General features: G+C 40.3%; 2 protein-coding genes across 3 annotated transcripts; one reads left to right on the top strand and one right to left on the bottom strand.

Annotated features, from left to right (window-relative positions):
• Nucleotides 1–137: 137 nt before the first annotated feature.
• Nucleotides 138–6,439, top strand: ppp1r8b (protein phosphatase 1, regulatory subunit 8b). Of its 2 annotated transcripts, XM_070966184.1 has the most exons (7): nucleotides 138–217; nucleotides 732–792; nucleotides 1,142–1,295; nucleotides 2,068–2,285; nucleotides 2,694–2,838; nucleotides 3,058–3,122; nucleotides 3,422–6,439. In XM_070966184.1, the coding sequence occupies exons 1-7, from the start codon at nucleotides 165–167 to the stop codon at nucleotides 3,773–3,775; spliced, it is 1,050 nt and encodes a 349-aa protein (XP_070822285.1). In that variant the 5' UTR covers nucleotides 138–164; the 3' UTR covers nucleotides 3,776–6,439. The 2 variants fall into 2 exon arrangements, with proteins under 2 accessions (XP_070822285.1, XP_070822286.1); XM_070966185.1 differs by lacking the exon at nucleotides 732–792 and having other exon boundaries at nucleotides 157–217.
• Nucleotides 6,440–13,623: 7,184 nt separating this feature from the next.
• On the bottom strand, nucleotides 13,624–18,505 carry LOC139333625 (cytochrome P450 4B1-like). The gene is made up of 12 exons (XM_070966183.1): nucleotides 18,314–18,505; nucleotides 17,941–18,085; nucleotides 17,558–17,602; nucleotides 17,328–17,455; nucleotides 17,032–17,156; nucleotides 16,757–16,911; nucleotides 16,537–16,643; nucleotides 15,607–15,797; nucleotides 15,332–15,465; nucleotides 14,822–14,886; nucleotides 14,413–14,495; nucleotides 13,624–14,139 (listed from the first exon to the last, which is right to left on the bottom strand). The coding sequence occupies exons 1-12, from the start codon at nucleotides 18,503–18,505 to the stop codon at nucleotides 13,962–13,964; spliced, it is 1,548 nt and encodes a 515-aa protein (XP_070822284.1). The 3' UTR covers nucleotides 13,624–13,961.
• Between the last annotated feature and the right edge of the window lie 574 nt (nucleotides 18,506–19,079).

Here is a 19,079-nt window from a genome sequence, read left to right as displayed (position 1 = left end):
ACATGACGCTGTTTTGGTTTAAGTTAGGGGCATAATAGATTATACTGAATTGATTTGGCGGTCTGATTTGGATGTAACGTGTTAGGATTGGAAGACTACAACTCCCAAGAACCCAAAATGACGTTTACCCAACATGCAGCTTGGCTTTGAGAAGATGAGGCAAGATGGCGACTAAAACAAGCAAAGAGGGTCCACCTCCTTTTGATTGTCCATCATGGTGAGAAAATGCACATGCATAAGTTGTAACTTTGTCTTTGTAATGTGATATCTGATTCAAAGGAGCAAAAGCAACTTTCGTCATTGTATATCGCTCATCCACACGAAGAGAGAAGCTTGTAGTCACTGTAGCTAACGTTAGCAACTAAGCTAGCTAGCAAGCTAACAAATGGCGATAGGGTGCTTTTTAGCGTTTATTTCCGGAAGATGCTTCATATATTCAATTTCGAGAGTGCCAGTTATGGACATACGACGTTCAGCGATATAGATAGCACCTTGTGGATGGGACATTTAACATGTTTAGCCTTGATATGTGATAGCATTGCTCTTGCAATAGATGACGACGTAAATGTTGCCATTAAGTTAGCTGACTGTAGCACTCGTTTTTAGGAACAAATCTTCAAGCAACACCACAGAAACAAAGCTAGGACATTAATTCATTATTTGAAAAGATCAACTTTGCATACATGTAGAATGTGGGGTGTTTAACTGTTCACAAAATTGCTTTCCTTCAGGGCAGGCAAGCCGCCCCCGGGGCTCCATCTAGACGTGATGAAGGGAGACAAACTGATGGAGGTAACTGGAAGCTTGGGGATCTTTACTCTAGGACATCAGTCTAACGTTACTGTATACTTGTGTTAAAGCACGAAATGGCTGTTATTGCGGGAGGTAAGATCGTTGAATGCACCAGATACGAGCCTGACAGTCCACTTTGTCCCACATGTGTTCTACACTGGGGATTTTCTATGGCTGCATGGCTTCAAACGGTGCGAGAGCAGCATCAGCCCCGAGATTTAAGCTTTTCAGTGGGAAGCAACACTGTTGAGTTATGGCTCTGGGGCACAGAGACACTGCAGATTGTTCACAGACCTTTTCATCAGTTGTTTTCATGACCATTATTCACTGAAATGGTCTCTTCCTTCAGAAACTGATCATAGATGAAAAGAAGTACTACCTGTTTGGGAGGAACCCTGACTGGTGTGACTTCACCATTGATCATCAGTCATGCTCTCGTGTCCATGCTGCCCTGGTCTACCACAAACACCTGAAAAGGCTCTTTCTCATAGACCTCAACAGCAGTAAGACCTCATTCACAATCACACTTGTATACTAACTTTATATTTAGGACCAGTATCTATAAAGATTTGGCATACATGCTAAGGGCTGAAAAACTAATGACACTGATCTGCAAAAAATAATTTTTACTCGTAACAGTTATGTACAGATAGTAACACATTGAGGCTGAAATGATTACTTGAGTAATCAGTAAGTTGATAGACAAGGATTTCCAAGGAAAACAAGGTGAGCATTGTATTATCTGGCTCCAGCCTCGTAAATGTTAACATTTTAAATATCCGCTTTGTTGTTTTGTGTCACTGTAAATGTAAGATCTTTGGATTTTGGACTGTTGGTTGGACAAAACATTTTGTAGACAAAGCGATTCATTGAGAAAATCATTTTCACATTCACTGATGATGAACATAATCATTGGTTGCAGCCCAGGTACCGATTTTTGACTTTATAAAGTCAAATAAAATAAAATAGCAAATAACCTCACATTAAAATACAGAAGTGACTAATAATAAATTACATTTACAATAATGGAAAATAATGGCAAGTTGAATCATTTCCTCCACTATACTTGTTTGCTCTGTTTGGAGCCACAGAGCCGTCTTGAAGTATTGTTCTTTTACTATTGCTCCATCTCTTAGGATTCATGTGACAGCTACACAGGCATTGCCACTGATACTGAATCATGTTTGATTCAGTTCCATAATAGCGGAACAATCTAAAACTACAGTATAGCCTATCCTAACATAAGCAAACCTTATTTGATTGACGCTGCTTTAGCACACGGTACTTTCCTCGGGCACATCCGTCTGGAGGCACACAAGCCTCAGCAGGTTCCCATTGACTCGACAATATCTTTTGGGGCCTCAACGCGGACCTACACCATCAGAGAGAAACCCCAAACCCAAGGCACCGCTGGCACAGGAGACAGTAAGATGGGAGAGGATGAGGAGCTGAAAGGACTGCTTGGACTTCCAGAGGAAGAGACAGAGCTGGAGGTAATGTTACATTTAGTTTCTTGATAAACTATATGAAAGGGAAATAGAATGGCTTCTTGTGTCTTAATTATTGCCCTTCGAGCCATAAATTGCTGTTTTAGATAAACTGCTAGAGACTCTTAACAATGTTTTGAAGTGTATTTGTCATCCTTCTAAGTTATTTTAGTAGATATGATTATGAGGTGTAATATTGCACAAAGATTTGAGGAACATATGATCTATTGATTATAAGACCTGTTTATGTCTAATCAAGAATTGGTTAGTTATGTTAACTTTTTCCCTGATTTTTATGATGCAAGCTGTTATTCTCCTACTCAGTCTGGTTTACTGTCGTGCTTTGAAGTAGTAATATTTTGATATCAGTGCAACCACATGACACACATTGTTTTCTTGTTTGTATCCTGTCAGAATCTGACAGAGTTCAACACAGCTCACAACAAGCGCATCTCCCTTCTGACCATTGAGGAGGGCAACCTGGAAATCCAGAGGCCTAAGAGGAAACGGAGGAACTCCAGGGTTACCTTCAATGAGGAGGACTCCATCATTAACCCAGGTACAAATCAAAGTGAAGACCGTATTGAAGGAAACACAAAGAATCAATCATGCTATGAAACAACTTTGTTGTTTTTACTGACCCCAAACCAAAGTATTTTACAACAGTAACTGAGTAGGAAAACACATTTCAGCTACTTTTTAAGTGTACTCAAGTCAATCAAGTTTACTCTTGGCTTGAGTATATATATTTTAATTGAAACACTCTTAATACTTGCAGAGGATATAGACCCCTCGGTGGGACGCTTTAGAAATATGGTGCAGACTGCTGTCATCCCCATCAAGGTAAGCTCTGGTCTTGTCATTTCCAAATGTCTGATGTAGTTCATGTATTTCGGACTACAGGTATTACTGTGCGCTAAGCAGTTTAAGGTGCTGTGTTGAAGTACAAATAACTCCTGTGCAGCTCACTCTGTAAGCATGGCACCAGTAATCTCAAAATGAGTGGTTCTGATCTGCTTCAATCAAAAATGATTACAGTTTGATAATTAGCAGTCTAATAGGTCTGTGGCCTGCAAAGTTATGAAAGGTGTAACGTCAGGGGCTAAATGTATGATGTGAATACTTTGTCATCCCTGCTGCAGAAACGCAGATCAGAAGGCCAAAACACTTTAGGCCTTGATGACCTGACTTCAAAACGCATCCATGGCTACAGCTTGGGTGGTGGTCTCTATGGGGACTTGCCTCCCACCAGTCATGAGAACCAGCCGACTGGAGCACCAGGAGGTGCCGCTATGCAGGGAGGACTTCCTCTGCCCTTCCCCAATCCAGCACCAGAGGTGGATCTGGCCCCAGAGGCTCCCCAGCCCCCTGTCACCCTCAACCCCACCCCTGTCACAGCCCCCTATCTACCAGAGACCCACAACGAGCCACGCAAAAAGAAGTATGCCAAAGAAGCTTGGCCGGGCAAGAAACCCACCCCTTCACTACTCATCTAATCAGTTTCTTAAAGCTGTTGACTCTCAGGTTACCAGCAGATTCGTCAGGGACTGTGACCTGACAGAGGTGGAATCATTTACCTCTCAGTTCTTTTTTTTATTTGTTGTGTTTCTCATTGTCATCGCAAAAAGGCACCACACGATTTCCCTGTGGTCTGTCACACGATATCATCTCCATTACTAAGTTAGCAGTTGATAAATCAGCCATTAAAAAGCAGAAGTTTGTCGGTTGCGAGCAAAATTAACACAAAGGACTTGGCACTGAGCATTTGAGCCTCAGTGACAGGCTACATGGAGAGGGTGGGCCATGGAGTTGCGTTTTTGATGTGTTGGATGTAAAGCTGGGTTTTTTTTCTATTAAACACATTTCAACATTTTTTTCACTCCTGTAGTATTTTGATAATGCTGTTATTAACAAATGGCAAAACAAGTACTTTTCGATACAATATTTTACTGTGAGAAGTCAGGAAAGTCAGAATCCAGACCTGAAGCCAGTTTCTAACAAAACACAGGGCTGCTTTTTATTTTGAAAACCTGTTGAAGTGTGATCAAGTGTTTCACTCAATGAAACTTTTTAATTACAGGTATGAGACCAATGCTTTGTCAACTGAAGTGTCTTGTATTTACCCGACAGGCCACTAGATGGTGACTTGTGCATAAAAGTCAGAGTTTTCATTGAGGTTTGACTGCAGATTTCCAGCTATCACTGTTTATGGCCTGTTGCACAAAACTTAAACCGGTCCAAAATCTGTATGTGGCGTCCCATGAAAGTGGTGCTGTCAGCTTTGAGTTATTAATTTGGATTCGTCTGCAGATAAAAGCCATTTTTGCTCTCCAAACATTATGTTGCTCATATTTGACCTTTGGCCTTTTCAGGTATATTAACTTTTAAGTGTTTTGCTGACCATGTTAGTTTTCTGTGTTTGCAGTTAATGGACTGTTTAGTTAGCAACAGAATATAGCAGAATAGGAATGGCAACACAGTAACAAATAGCAGCTTTGCTGCAAAATAGAAAAGGTTTGGATTTAGTACATTTTAATGGTCATGTAGTGTGAAGTTCATACACTATATTGTTCATATTTTGTTTGCTCTGAACTGACATGAGACATAAGAACTTTGTCTTTGCACAGAAGCAGAAAAACGTGATGAACAGGTGAAACATTTTAACTGGTTAATCAATCGTCTGGGTTTGATATCAGTGGTAGACGAGGCGTTACACGTTTACTGACCGTCCTTGTGGCTGTGTGGATTTTTTTAATCATATGACTGTAAATAAAAAATGAATAACTTTTGACCCACAAATGATAACTGCCTGTATTCTAAGTGTGTACTGCACAGTCCTGCAACTACTCTGGAGATAAACCTCGACCTGGATGTCTCTTTCCTGGTTATAGAGGAGTTCATGCAGCACAGGTAAACCACTCTCATGACTTTTCAAATGTGACTTTTCACCCAGTGGCGGTAAACTCTGTTAAGTTTTAAGCACTGTTTATAGAATAAAAAATGCAGAGACAATGTTATGGGCTATATGAACATGCTCAGAGCTGAGAACTGCTCCATGTATTGGATATTGCATTTACAAATGAAGACAGGGAAATCTTGTTTTTCAAATATTTATTTAAAACTGATTTATAACACAGGTCCTGCCACAATATTCTGGAGGTCCTCTTCCCTTTTCATTATAAGGTGCAAGCATGCCTCATTAAAATCCCTCCGTGTGAGAAAATGAGCAGAAACTACAAGTTTTTCAGCAAGTAATCAGTGGTTGAAAATGGTCACTAAAGAAAAAACGGCACAGTTTGTCATTTCATCATTCACTACGTTTACATGCAGTCAATATTCGGGTTATGGTCAACATTCCGGTTTCTGAAACATTCGGAATAACCTGTTTACATGCGTGAGCAAACAGGGGTAATCAATTGGGATATCCCGATTAAAACAGCGACGCACGGACAACGTCATGACGCAATGCATTTCATTTCAGCTTCTTCTTTCTGTGTCCAAAAACAGCGACAACAACAGCAGCACGGCGCATAATGACCAGCCCGGGGCTGGTGCTGACCCACCACCAGTACTTGACACTATTCTGTCTCACTTTCTTCATTCATGGAAGGTGAGAACATGAAGAAATAGGAAATGGAGCCAGAGCTGTGCCATCCATATCCATGCTACCTGCACTCAAAAGACCAAGATTCCTTGCAAATAGAACATGCAAACACAAATTAATGTTCCGTTCGATGGGGATATTCCGATAGGCGTATACATGGCCAAAAATTTGGGTTAGAAAAGGAGTAACCCAGGGGTCATATTCGGGTTTTTAAAAAGGGTTTCAAAAGAGTTATTGGTGTTTACATGGCCATGCGCAACCGGGTTATTGCTGATATTCCGGTTATGAAAGGGTTACTTGACTGCATGTAAATGTAATGAGTGTGATTCATTGTCAGTGCATAAGCTTAAAAGCAGACTTAAAGGTCCTGTGTGTAGATTTAGTGGCATCCAGCAGTGACATTACAGGCTGCAACAAACAAAAAAGGCTTCAGGTTGTTATACACTAATGAAAGCATCATTTTGGATATTCAGTTTCTGCCAGTGGATCATGATAAATCCTTCTCATTGAACCATTAAAACTTAAAATATTAGAAATAAAGACACTTCAGATCTTCAGATTTCCCTTGATTGAATAATGTGTCTTCCAGGTCGACTGCATTTCCTGCAGGGATTTCTCTTTATGCTTGTGGATCAACAGATTTGATCTTGATGTGGATGCCATTGATTGAGCGAAGCACCAGCTGAGCAGTTATCTTGGGTTTGTGAGTGGTGTCTTCTATCAGCTCATATTTCTTCAGTGTCAGGGCTGTTGCCACTTTCAGCTCATTCATGGCAAAGTTCTGACCAATGCAGTTTCTGAGGGAGGAAAACATAAAAAAATGCTTTTAAGCAATAACAGAACAGGACAGTAACATGTAATCAGTAACAGATTCTCATTTGTCACTGTGGACTGACATTATATTAGAACAGATATGGCAACAACCCAGCAGTAAATGTCAATATAATGAAGCAAATGATTAACGAGTTACAACCTTCACCAAATTAGTTCTGACTGCTTCTTTACTTTTAAACTGAATCAGGAGAGTCAGGCAGTTTATTAAGGGATAAGGGATAACCCCTTGAGATGCATCATCTCGTCTTCCAGGGGGTCCTATACATCAAAACAATCAAACAATACAATACAACCACTTACACACAACACAAAACATACACTTACAGTGTGCACAACAGCTCCCTCCCGCCCGCCCCACCATACCCCATCAGCCCCTTATCCGATCACAAGGGCAACAAAAAAAAAAAGAAAAGTAAAAATTAATAAAAGGAAATAGTAATAGTAGTTAATTAATTAGTAAAAAAAAAAAAAAACTAATAACAACAGCAGGGGGTCTGAAACAAGGATAATAGTGAAGTCTTAAACAGATGGAGGGAAGTGACAGATCTAATAGATGGCGGTAAATTATTCCAGTCAGAGGGGGCTTTATATATGAAAGCACATCTACCAATTTCTTTTGAGGTTCTTGGGACAGAAAAAAACAGCTGATGTGAGTGTCTGACAGAGTAAGATGGTTGGTAGGGGACTAAATATTGTTTTAGGTACAGTGGATAATTAAAGTGGACACATTTATAAATAAACTGTAGCCAATGAAATCGTCACCTACTGTTAAGTGGAAGCCAGTCAAGGGTTTGATACATGATACAGTGATGGGTTCTGTAGGGACATCTTAACACAAATCTACAAATACTGTTAAATGCAACATCAAGAGAATGTAGATATTTCTCTGGTGTATTTTATATGGTATATGGTGTCAGCGTTGTCCATTATTGGTAGTAGCAGTTGGGTGGAGATTCTTTTCCTTACTTGAGGAGTGAAACAGTTTATGGAATGATGAAGTATATTGAGATTACGATTTATTCTATTTACTACAGATTCAATGTGTGGCTTTAATGTTAGTGTAGTGTCGATCCAAAGACCCAGGTGTTTGAATGTGTCCACTTTTTCAAGAGGGATACCATCATTAAAGCAAACATTCAATTCAGCAGAGTGTTGTGCTAATTTATGACTGGTACCAAACAGCATAAGACTTGTCTTCTTTTTGTTTAATGATAATCTGTTATGGCTGAGCCAGTCCTGTACATTAATAAAATCAAACTGCAAGCATGTTTCAATTTCTGATATATAGGTGCTTGATGTGCAGAGGACTGTATCAGCGGCATACAGTTGAGTATGGCAGCCAGAAGAGGATAAAGGAAGATCATTAATAAATATGGAGAACAAAAGTGGCCCTAAAGATGACCCTTGTGGAACACCCCTTTCTATGATTAGATAATCAGATTGACTTCCTCCGCAATTCACACATTGACGTCTATTATGTAAGTAGGAGTTGAACCACAGTAAAGCATGACGAGACAGTCCTATTGTATATAGTTTGTCCAGCAACAGGTAATGATCTACAATATCAAAAGCTTTGCTCAGATCTAAAAAGACTGCACCAGTGAATTTATCACTGTCTAGTGCTGATAGCACATCACTAGTAAATTTAAGTAAAGCTGTGGTTGTGGAGTGGTTGGGTCTAAAGCCCGATTGGCATGGAGACAAAATATTATAGTCAGAAATGTGTTGAGACAATTGATTAAAAACTAATTTTTCAAAAATCTTAACAACAGAACTAATAATACTAATTGGGCGATAGTTATTAAGATCAAGCGGGTCACCCCCTTTAAAAATTGGGGTGACCTTGGTGCATTTCCAAGATAATGGGAGTGCACTAGTAGATAATGACAGGTTAAATAAATCTGCAAGTGGGTAGATTAGCACAAAATCAAAGTTCATGACGGCAATACGCCTGCTGAAAATAAGTTACAACAACCAGCAAAGTAAAATGTTTAGTTCAAAGAGAAATAAGTGTCATTACAACAAAAGTGACTGTCATTTTATAAGTTCAATATTACGGTGAGGTAGCAGAGAAGTCTCCAAGGAAAACATCAACTTCATCAGGAGTGCGAAAAAGTCTCGTTTTACCCTCGTGGATCACTTTAAGCGTGCAGGGAAAAAGAAGAGAGTATTTGAGGCCCATGTCGCGTAGTTTCTTCTTGTGTGCATCGAATTCCCGACGCCTCTGAACGAGGTTGGCGCTGAAATCCGGAAATATGTGGCCTCGAGATCCATTGAACAGGAGCTCCCTCTTTTCCCTGGAGAGCCTCAGGATCTTCAGCTTATCCTGGAAGTGGGAGAATTTAACCAGGATCGGCCTTGGACCAGCACTGGAGCTTTGTCTGGTGAAAGTTGGGGAGCGATGTGCCTGTTCAATGCTGGGTGGAGTGGGGAAGTTGGTCTGACCAAAAAGCTGGACAATCAGGTGTTTAATAAATCCAAGGATATTATTGCCCTCCGCGTTCTCAGGGATATGGATGAAACGGAGATTGGAGGCCCGACTTCAGTTTTCGGCATCTTCGGCTCGTTGTTTCAGGTATGCGTTGTCTTTTTCAAGCATTTTGACACGCTGAGTGATGTCCTGTAGATCATCCTCGTTTGTGCCGACCCTCCGCTCCAGCTCGGAGACTTGGTCTCCAAGTGTGGATAATGAGACATATATCTTGTTAAGACTCCCTTTGATGCGTTCAATTTTGGCATCAAAATGTGTGATTAGGTCAGTTTTGATTGTTCTCATCCCCTTTAGTTCAGTTTGAATTTGTTGCATCCCATCAGCAATGGACTGGAACACGGCAGACTCCTGATTCATTGTGAAGGCAAAGGAGCAGCCGTTTGATCCCGATGAATTGAGTGATTAGTCCTTAAATAGACCTCTAAAGTGACAGGCCCAGATAGTCCTTTACGTTACCGTTGAGATGAAGTAGCTTTTTCATGCACACATGGGCACCACGGACAAATAACTAAGCCAGCAGACCAGAGCTTTGAGACACACTTCACCCCACGGCAGCCATGCGAAATGACTTTTGTCCATCTCATTAAGTTTTGTCAGAAGTGCATGAATGACAATTGTTTAATTTTTCCTCTTTCCAAACAGATTTTGATGTACAGAACATCTCAGGGCAAAGTATAAACATCCATGGTAAGGGACAAAAAATGCTGATTTACCATATTTGGAAGCTCAATTAAATATTAAGTCTGGTTCTATTTGTAGACGCCAGTCTGTAATTACTTTCATTGACTTAATTGAATAATCCACATAACTCAAGCAGGATATCTTGCTCAGAGGGCTAAAAAAGTTGTTATGGCTGTGTTTTCTGTCTGCTCTGGTTCTGTGTTTGTATCTCTGCAGGGCTGGAGTGTGGTAGGGGCGGGGCTGATCTCCTCTGAAGCGAGTGGCTACTCGACACACCTGACTCTAATCCTCCCTCATCACGACTCTCCTTTTAAGCTGGCTTCTCCCATACTCCTGTGCCAGATGATTCAGTCTTGCCCTTTGTGTCTTGCTACAGAAGTATCTCCTTGTCTCTGCCACACTTCCTCAGCTGATGCGGTAGTCTTCTCCAGTGCTTTTGGTTTGTTCACGTGAGTTGTGCTAGCCCCCACCACAGTGAATTGTTTTTTTCTTTTCTGTCTGCCTGAGCTGCATTTTCCCCCCATTTTTTTTTTAATCAATAAACTTTATTAAACTCCCTCTGCATTCTAGGTCCTTGCCTTCCTCACAACCTTAACAAAAGTATCTCCTCTAAATCCTAATAAAACAGTTACGGGGTTGGTGTAAATGGGGCTGGTGCTCACTTAAACATCTACACATTACAGACTTTTGTCAGATAAATGAATAGACATTGAGAAGCTCTAAGAGAAAAGACTTTTGAAGTTGGACACACACTTTTTTTTTTCTTTTTACACACAAACACCATTATCCAACATCAAAGGGACACACACTAATCATTTCAGTGGCAAGGCACCCTCGCAGAAAACAGTAACAAGTGTGAAATTTTGCTGCATGCTTTGAAGGGTTAAAAGTAGTGCCATCTGGTAGGCAACTATAAAAATTAAAAATTTAAAGCTTGTAATCCAAAATGAAATGTTAACTTATGTATTAGTTTATGTTAAGATAAATGTGGGATCAAAAATGGCATTTTCAATGGTTTTCAATGGGACATTTTTTGTCATTAAGAACAAATGTATCAGTTTTCGTGTAGCTTAGCCATTTTAGGATAATTTAAGAAACTGAGACGACAATTCTAAAATGTTTTAAAAATTAATATCCTTTTGCAAATTTGAGCTATATTCAGCGGTGGAGAATCTGCTTGGTCCTGTCAGTCAAATGACAATGTGCGTCAAGGCGGTAGATAAGATAGATAAGCACTTTTTTTTTATTAAATGATAACCAAGATGCCAGGGTGTGAAATTAAGATGAAGAAATCCATGTTAACAACAATTTAGGAGGAATAGCAATCATGATAATAAACTTTATCTATGCAGCACCATTTGTGCATATAATGCAACACAAAGTGTTGAACATAAAAACAAATAATAATAAAATTGATGATAAAACAATAAAAACAAGGAAAATGAATTTTAGTTTAAGATAGACAGCACCATTTTTGATGTGTTATATGTACTGTTGTTTTTTTTTATTAAACACATTTCAACTTTTTTTTTTTCACTCCTGTAGTACTTTGATAATGCTGTTATTAACAAATGACAAAACAATACTTTTAAATACGATATTTTGCTGTGAGAAGTCAGGAAAGTCAGAATCCAGACATGAAGCCAGTTTCTAAAAAAACATAGGGCTGCTTTTTATTTTGAAAACCCGTTGAAGTGTGATAAAGTGTTTTACTCAATGAAACTTTTCAATCACAGGTATTGGGCCAATATTATGTCAACTGAAGTGTTTTGTATTTGCCCTACAGGCCACTAGATGGTGATTTGTGCATAAAAGTCACAGTTTTTATTGAGGTTTGACTGCAGACTTCCAGCTATCACTGTTTATGACCTGTTGCACACAACTTGAACTGTCCCAAAATCTGTATGTGGCATCCCATGAGTGGTACCATCAGCTTTGAGTTATTCATTTGGATTTGTCTGCAGATAAATGCGGAGAATGTAATCGGTCCCTTCAGTCAAATGACAATGTGCGTCCAGCAGCAAGGCGGTAGATAAGATAGATAAGATAAGTATTTTTTTATGAAATGATAACCAAGATACCAGGGTGTGAAAGTAAGGTCAAGAAATCCATGTGAACAACAATGTAGGAGGAATAGCAATCATGATAATAAACTTTATCTATGCAGCACCACCCATGCATAAACTACAACACAGTGATGAACATAAAAGCAAATAATAAGAACACTGATGATAAAACAATAAAATTAAGTTGAGTTCAAAATAGACAGCAGGTGAAGAAACAAATATCAGGTGTAACAGGAGAAAGTGATGGTAAAAACAGAAAATGAGATTTATTTTAGATAAATCACCTTCCATTGTTGCTGGGATGTCATGTTACCGTGTCAACATGACAGAGGCAACTCAAGCTTTTTCAGATGGTTTTACAAGAAAAATGAACATAGTTGTGATGGCTGTGGTCTCGGTTCATCATGTGTTTTATTTTTCTGATACTTTGTTTTCCTTCACTCTCTCTCAGCAAGTTGGAGTGGGGCAGAGGCGGGGCCAAATCGCCCTGGAGCGAACATCATTAGACACACCTGCAGGTCATCTGTTAATCAACTCGGCGTCTTAAGGCACCTCATGCTCTTCCCCCGTGCCAGACAATTCTCTTTGTCTACCAGTCGTTTCCTACCTCGCTCCTAAGCTATTTTGCTCAACTCTTGTCCCGTTCCTCCTGCCTCCAGTGTCTTTTGCTGACTTTGTTGAATTTATCACTGTGAGTTTTTTCATAGTCGCTTTTGGTTCTGCTTTGTTATTCCCCAGTTTTTTGGCTGATTTTTGAGTTGTTCTTACTTTGCTCACTTTTGTTAGTTCTTTAGTTCGCCTTTGGACTGTTTTTGAGCCCTGCCAGATTCAACTGGTAGCGCTCCATCTCACGCACAAGCTCTGGCTCCTTCCCCCACAGAGAGGTGACGTTCTACATCCCCAGAGCCAACTTCTGCCGTCCAGGTCTGGTCCGTCGAGATCCCCGGCCTTCACTGCCACTCGACCCCAGCGGTTTCTCCTGCAGGTGGTGGGCCCACAGGATGAAGATGAGGGTGCCACGTTGTCTTTTCGGGCTGTGTCCGGCCGGGCTCCGTGGCAAGGCCGACCACCAGGCGCTCGCTGATGGGCCCTCCATCCAGGCCTGGCTCCAGATGGGGGCCCCGGGCTTCCTCCGGGCCAGGTATCACCTCTTCTTCCACATTTTTTCTTAGGGTCTGTATGAAACAATCTGAGTCTGGACTCTTGTCTGAGACCAATCTGCCATGGGAGACCCTACCAGGAGAACTGGGCTCCAGACAACATATCCCTCAGCTTCATTAGGACACACAAACCTCTCCACCATGGTATGGTGATGGTTCCCGGAGAGGAGTACTGCGACTGTTTTGGAAATAAACCTTGGCCTGGATGTCTCTTTCTTGGTTATAAATGAGTTCATGCGGCACAGGTAAACCACTTTCATGACTATTCAAATGTGACTTTTGACCCAGCGGCAGTAAACTCTTAAATTTTAAGCACTGTTTGTGGAGTAAAAATTGCAGATACAATGTCATGGGCTCTATGAACATGCTCAGAGCTGAGAACTACTCCATGTATTGGATATTGCATTTACAAATGAAGACAGGAAAATCTTGTTTTTCAAACATTTATTTAAAGCTGAGTTTTTCGTCATTCGTCAGTTTTTCATCAAGTTATCAGTCATTGAAAATAGTTGCTAAAGAAAAAACTGTACAGTTTGTCATTTGATCATTGTGATTCAGTGTCAGTGTTTCAGCTTAAAAGCAGATTTAAAGGTCCTGTGTGTAGATTTAGTGGCATCCAGCAGTGACATTACAGGCTGCAGCAAACACAAAAGGCTTCAGGTTGTTATACACTAATGAAAGCATCCTTTTGAATATTCAGTTTCTCCCAATAGATCACGCTAAATTCTACTCATTGAACCATTAAAACTTAAAATATTAAAAATGAAGACACTTCAGATCTTCAGATTTCCCTTGATTGAATAATGTGTCTTCCAGGTCGACTGCATTTCCTGCAGGGATTTCTCTTTATGCTTGTGGATCAACAGATTTGATCTTGATGTGGATGCCATTGATTGAGCGAAGTATGACTTGACTAACTATCTTGGGTTTGTGAGTGGTGTCTTCCAGCAGCTCGTATTTCTTCAGTGTCAGGGCTGTCGCCACTTTCAGCTCATTCATGGCAAAGTTCTGACCAATGCAATTTCTGAGGGGGGAAAACAAAACAAAACAAAACAAAAAAATGCTTTTAAGCAACAACAGGACAGTAACATGTAATCAGTAACAGATTCTCATTTGTCACTGTGGATTGACATTATATTAGAACAGATATGGCAACAACCCAGCAGTAATGTCAATATGATGAAGCAAATGATTAACGAGCTATAACTTTCACCAAATTAGTTCTGACTACTTCTTTACTTTTAAACTGAATCAGGAGAGAGAAATGACTCCTCAGTGCTATCAGGTGGAGACAAACCTTGGCCCAGCAGCGAAAGGCACAAATGCATGAGGTGACCTCTTGGAAGCATTCTCTGGTAGGAAACGCAACGGGTCAAAGACCTGTGTTGAAACAAGATGGAAAGAACAAATGCCATTGTGGCGTTTATCATCCGGGTGCTGGCCCGCTAACCTCTCCAGGTTGAATCATAAATTAATCAATTATTCACCAATTTCATGACTCAGTCACCTTTTACACACATTTCACTTGTATGTAAAGTGTGCTGGGCCAGCACAGCAGAGAGGGATCATATGTTTATATACTTTATACTCATATTATATATACTTTTATATACTCTTATCACTGATTATATGAATAATGTGCACCATGTCGTGAGTTGGCAAAGGTGAGCCTTAACTTCTTTGCTCAGAATTACATCTGGACTTACATCAGGGTTTTCCCAGACAGTTGCATTCCTGTGAATCCCATACACACTTGTTCCAATGAGACTACCTGCAAAAAAGAAGAAAAACACTTGTTTTAGTTTGGGATTGTTCATAAACAGGACACATACAAGGTGTATGGATACAGACTGAATATATTTTAGTGTGAGACACATGAAGCTGCCACCACCACTTAAAGTGTGAATGAGCAACAAGTCAGTGGTTCAGACATTGACTGTTGGCCAGTGTTTCACTATGTGCTCAAACATTAGTCAAACTCACATAACTTTAGGAAAATGTGTCTGAAATGATGAAACATTAAAGCTGCTTACAGGGAAGAAATGTACATTATATACTGTATATACCTGTCTATAGGCCAAAGGTGCATTATGAAAAACTATTTCAGATAATACAAGCTAATAATTGATCTTGTACCAGTGAGCTAAACATTATTACACTATGCAACAGAACGCTGTCTTATGTACATGAACTGCCTGAAAACACTGACAACAAACCTGCTGGCAGAGTCCTTCCGTCAAAAAAAGTAATGGGTTTGGTGATAATTCTGGATATTCTTGGTACAGGAGGGTAAAGACGGAGGGATTCTTTTATGCACATTGTAGTGTAGGGAAGTTTACTGAGGTCCTCCCTTAAAATAACACAGATATACGTTGTTAGTTGTCCATATTCTTAAACAATACAATGATGGCCAAAATCACACTGTTGTGTCACAGACCAACTAGCACAGACTTGCATTGCAAATGGCAATATTTTCAACTCATGAGCCTACCACTCCACGGTGTCCTTGCCCTCCAGGACTTGCATGACCTCATCCCTGCAAATCTTCTGGTGTTCTGGGTTGCAGGCCAGACAGTAGAGGGTGAAAGAGAGGCCACTGGCGGTGGTGTCATGGCCCTCAAACATGAAGGTGTCCGCTTCTGCTCGTAGATCTTCATCTGACAGACCCTGCTGGTTCTCATCCTGAAGGAAGAATTACAGACAAAAACATCAAAATAAATGAGAATTAAACAACTATATGCTAAGTGCCACAACTACAACAACCAGAGATAGTCACTATTTATTTGTGAAGAACTTTTTAATATAAGTACGGAACAATGAAACCAGAAGAACGATGCATAAAATATACAATAAAGATAGTGGCAGTCAGGTTGGTATGAAGTCAGAGAGATAACACAAGCTTGTCTGCTCCTTCACCAGGTCAAAAGACAGGAGAACTGGGCCTTTTCAAACAAAGAGCAATCACGGAAAAACTGGAAACCAGGCGCTCAACTAGCCAAAACCACTGCATGTGTTTTGACAGAGGACATTTTTTTTAACATAACACAGAGTTACAGAGGTGTTATTGGGTATCTTATTGTGTCTCACTGAGAATATTTACTGAGCAGTAGTTGATGGAAATTAGTCATTTTCAAAAATGGTCCCAAGTTGGACACGTGCCTGTGATCAGCCTGCTCAATGGGGTGGAATGACTTTATGTTGTGGTGTGAAAGGTTATTTCTTGAGATAATTTCTGCCCTGCTACACTGACTTTGTTTAATCAACATTTGATAAAACTATCTTATCTTGTTTATCTGGTGAGAAAACACTGGACAGGCTCGTATGCCAGAAAACCAGTTGAGGTGAGTCAGGTGTCAGTGTGTTGTTTTCAACAAGAATTTTCTGAAAGTCAGTAGATTGGAGCAAATATCACTGAACATACTTTTGCAAAGAGAAGGATGTCCAGAAAGTCCAAGTTTCTCTTGGCTTGTATGCGGTCCAGCTCCTTCTCTTCCTTTAGAGCTTCTCTCCTCTTTCTGATGACTTCCACTTTAAAAGACAAGATAATAGATGAGTATTTGCAAATTGATAAAATCCAGTATGATTGCCATTTGCCAACTGTTTCGGATTGCTGTTAATCAAATTATGTGTTCAGGTTTTACCTGTATGACTGTGAGCGATCCTGCATGCTTTCCTGTATTTGAAGCCATGTGGGCTGAGGTAGAAAATGAAGTCACTGTGGTATGGAAAGTTCCTGAGCCGCATGATAATCAGATTACTGAGCTCATACACTGCTTTGATGTATGCATTTGTTCCACTGAAATAAGAATGCAGGCAAACTTTCAGAGACATATTTTCTCCACTCATGATTCAGACAGCTGAAGCAGTAAAGAACATACAGAACTGAAATGGCAGGAAAAGGTTTGCATGGACTCACCCCTCGGTCTGACAGTTGCTGTTGTAGCTGAAGCCACATTTCAACATGCTGTCCAGTGTCATCAGGCTGACTTGCTCGAACAATTCAAAGGACTTGTTAGTATCTGCATAACGTTCCCATTTATCCTGGAAACAGAGAGAGAACAGATGTGACATCTCTGCAGGAGACGGGAAAAACTCCAATGCACTCACCAACTCTGACACAAAATGTCATGGAGACAGTCTAAGCCGATATTCTTTCACATTACTTCACCATTATGGTCTTTCTGTACTTAGTATGAATTGTCATTCACATACCAGCATAATTTTAGCAGAGTCTGACATCAGTTTTGTGTATGGTTTCAAAACATCATAATGGAAACCTGGGGTCAAGAGCCTTCTGTGACGAAACCACTTCTGGCCTCCTGACACCAGTAAGCCATCCCCTGAAGACAGAAATGAAGAGTTTGTGTGTGAGTAAAGCAGCTAAACAAACAACTCTGCAAAATGCCAAAATATGCAGCAGGAGACAGACAAGGCAGTCTTACCTATCCAGGACTCAAGAAACCAATATGACAGATTATCTTTTGGCTCTGTTAGGGAGCAAACAAATGAAAATGTTGTTACATTGACCTTTAGCTGCAATAGTGTAGTCAATGTCCAATAAACCCATCAGAATCATTGCTATATAGGTAAGTAGATACTGTTTTTATCCCTATGGTGTAAAGTCATAGCAACAGTACACCAATGAACCACAGGGGACAAAGAACAGTGTGTAAAACAAATATCAACAACACACAAGTACTAACGCAGGTGTCAAAAGTAAAAACGTATGTCCTTTAAACATAAGAGGCTATAAAAAGCACTGAATTGACTGCAATGTTATAATAGTGTATCACTTCAGGAAAGACAAAAATAGTTGCTCACACACCTGCCGTTGCCAGTATGGTTTTCACATAATCTGGATGGTGAATGTAGAGGGAAGGAGTTAAGGGACCAAACCATATTGGGAAGGCATAAGGATACTGTTGTCCCCATTTCACCAACAAGTCCATGCCTGTCCCATCTTGTTTAAGCTGAAAGTAAAAATAAACACACAGGAAGTTAGACAAAAACCTTTCAATCATGAGGCCTGCATGCTTTGCAACTCCTTTCACTGTGAATGACTCAATGGGCATGACTGTGCCTTTGCTTGAACTCTGATGTTTGCCAACTGCCTTCCTCTAATGAGCAGTAATCAAGTTTTGCATCGTGCAGGCTAACTAACGTAAAGTTGCTGATGTGTTACTGAGCCACTGAATTACCGCATTTATATTTCCAAAAAGCCAGTGGGTGGGTGGTCCTGGGAAAACGTCATAGTTAAGAAACGCGGCCCTTCTTTTGCCGAGCAAGACAATTAACTTATAGACGACAGCAGTAAGACAAAGCAGCGCAAACCAGTGATGCACACGAGGCCAGCCCAACTGCAGTTTCAAAAAATCCTCAGTTAACCCCATTGCGACGGTGCCTGATTCTCACTGGAGGACAACCTCTGCAGACAGATGGCTGCTGCTGACCAGTGAAGCGCAATTTAAACTCTCAGCTGGGTGGGCATTACGTAAGGTGTAAGTGGGCGGAGAATCTGCTCGGTCCTGCCAGTCAAATGATAATGTGCGTCCAGCAGCAAGGCGGTAGATAAGATAGATAAGATAAGAATTTTTTTATGAAATGGTAACCAAGATACCAGGGTGTGAAATTAAGGTCAAGAAATCCATGTGAACCACAATGTAGGAGGAATAGCAATCATGATAATAAACTTTATCTGTGCAGCACCACCCATGCATAAACTACAACACACAGTGTTTAACATAAAAGCAACAATGACTTTTGACTTTTGTCCATCTCATTAAGGTTTGTCAGAAGTGCATGAATGAGAATTGTTTAATTTTTCCTCTTGTTTATCATCAGTGAGAACATTGATGATAAACAAGCAAAAAAAGGAAAATTATATTGAGTTCAAAATAGACAGCAGGTGAAGAAACAATTATCAGGTGAAACAGGAGAAAGTGATGGTAAAAACAGAAAACAAGG

Source organism: Chaetodon trifascialis, chromosome 7 (genome assembly GCF_039877785.1).
Source record: "Chaetodon trifascialis isolate fChaTrf1 chromosome 7, fChaTrf1.hap1, whole genome shotgun sequence".
NCBI lineage: Eukaryota > Metazoa > Chordata > Actinopteri > Chaetodontiformes > Chaetodontidae > Chaetodon > Chaetodon trifascialis.
This window is presented reverse-complemented; position numbering and strand designations above follow the sequence as displayed.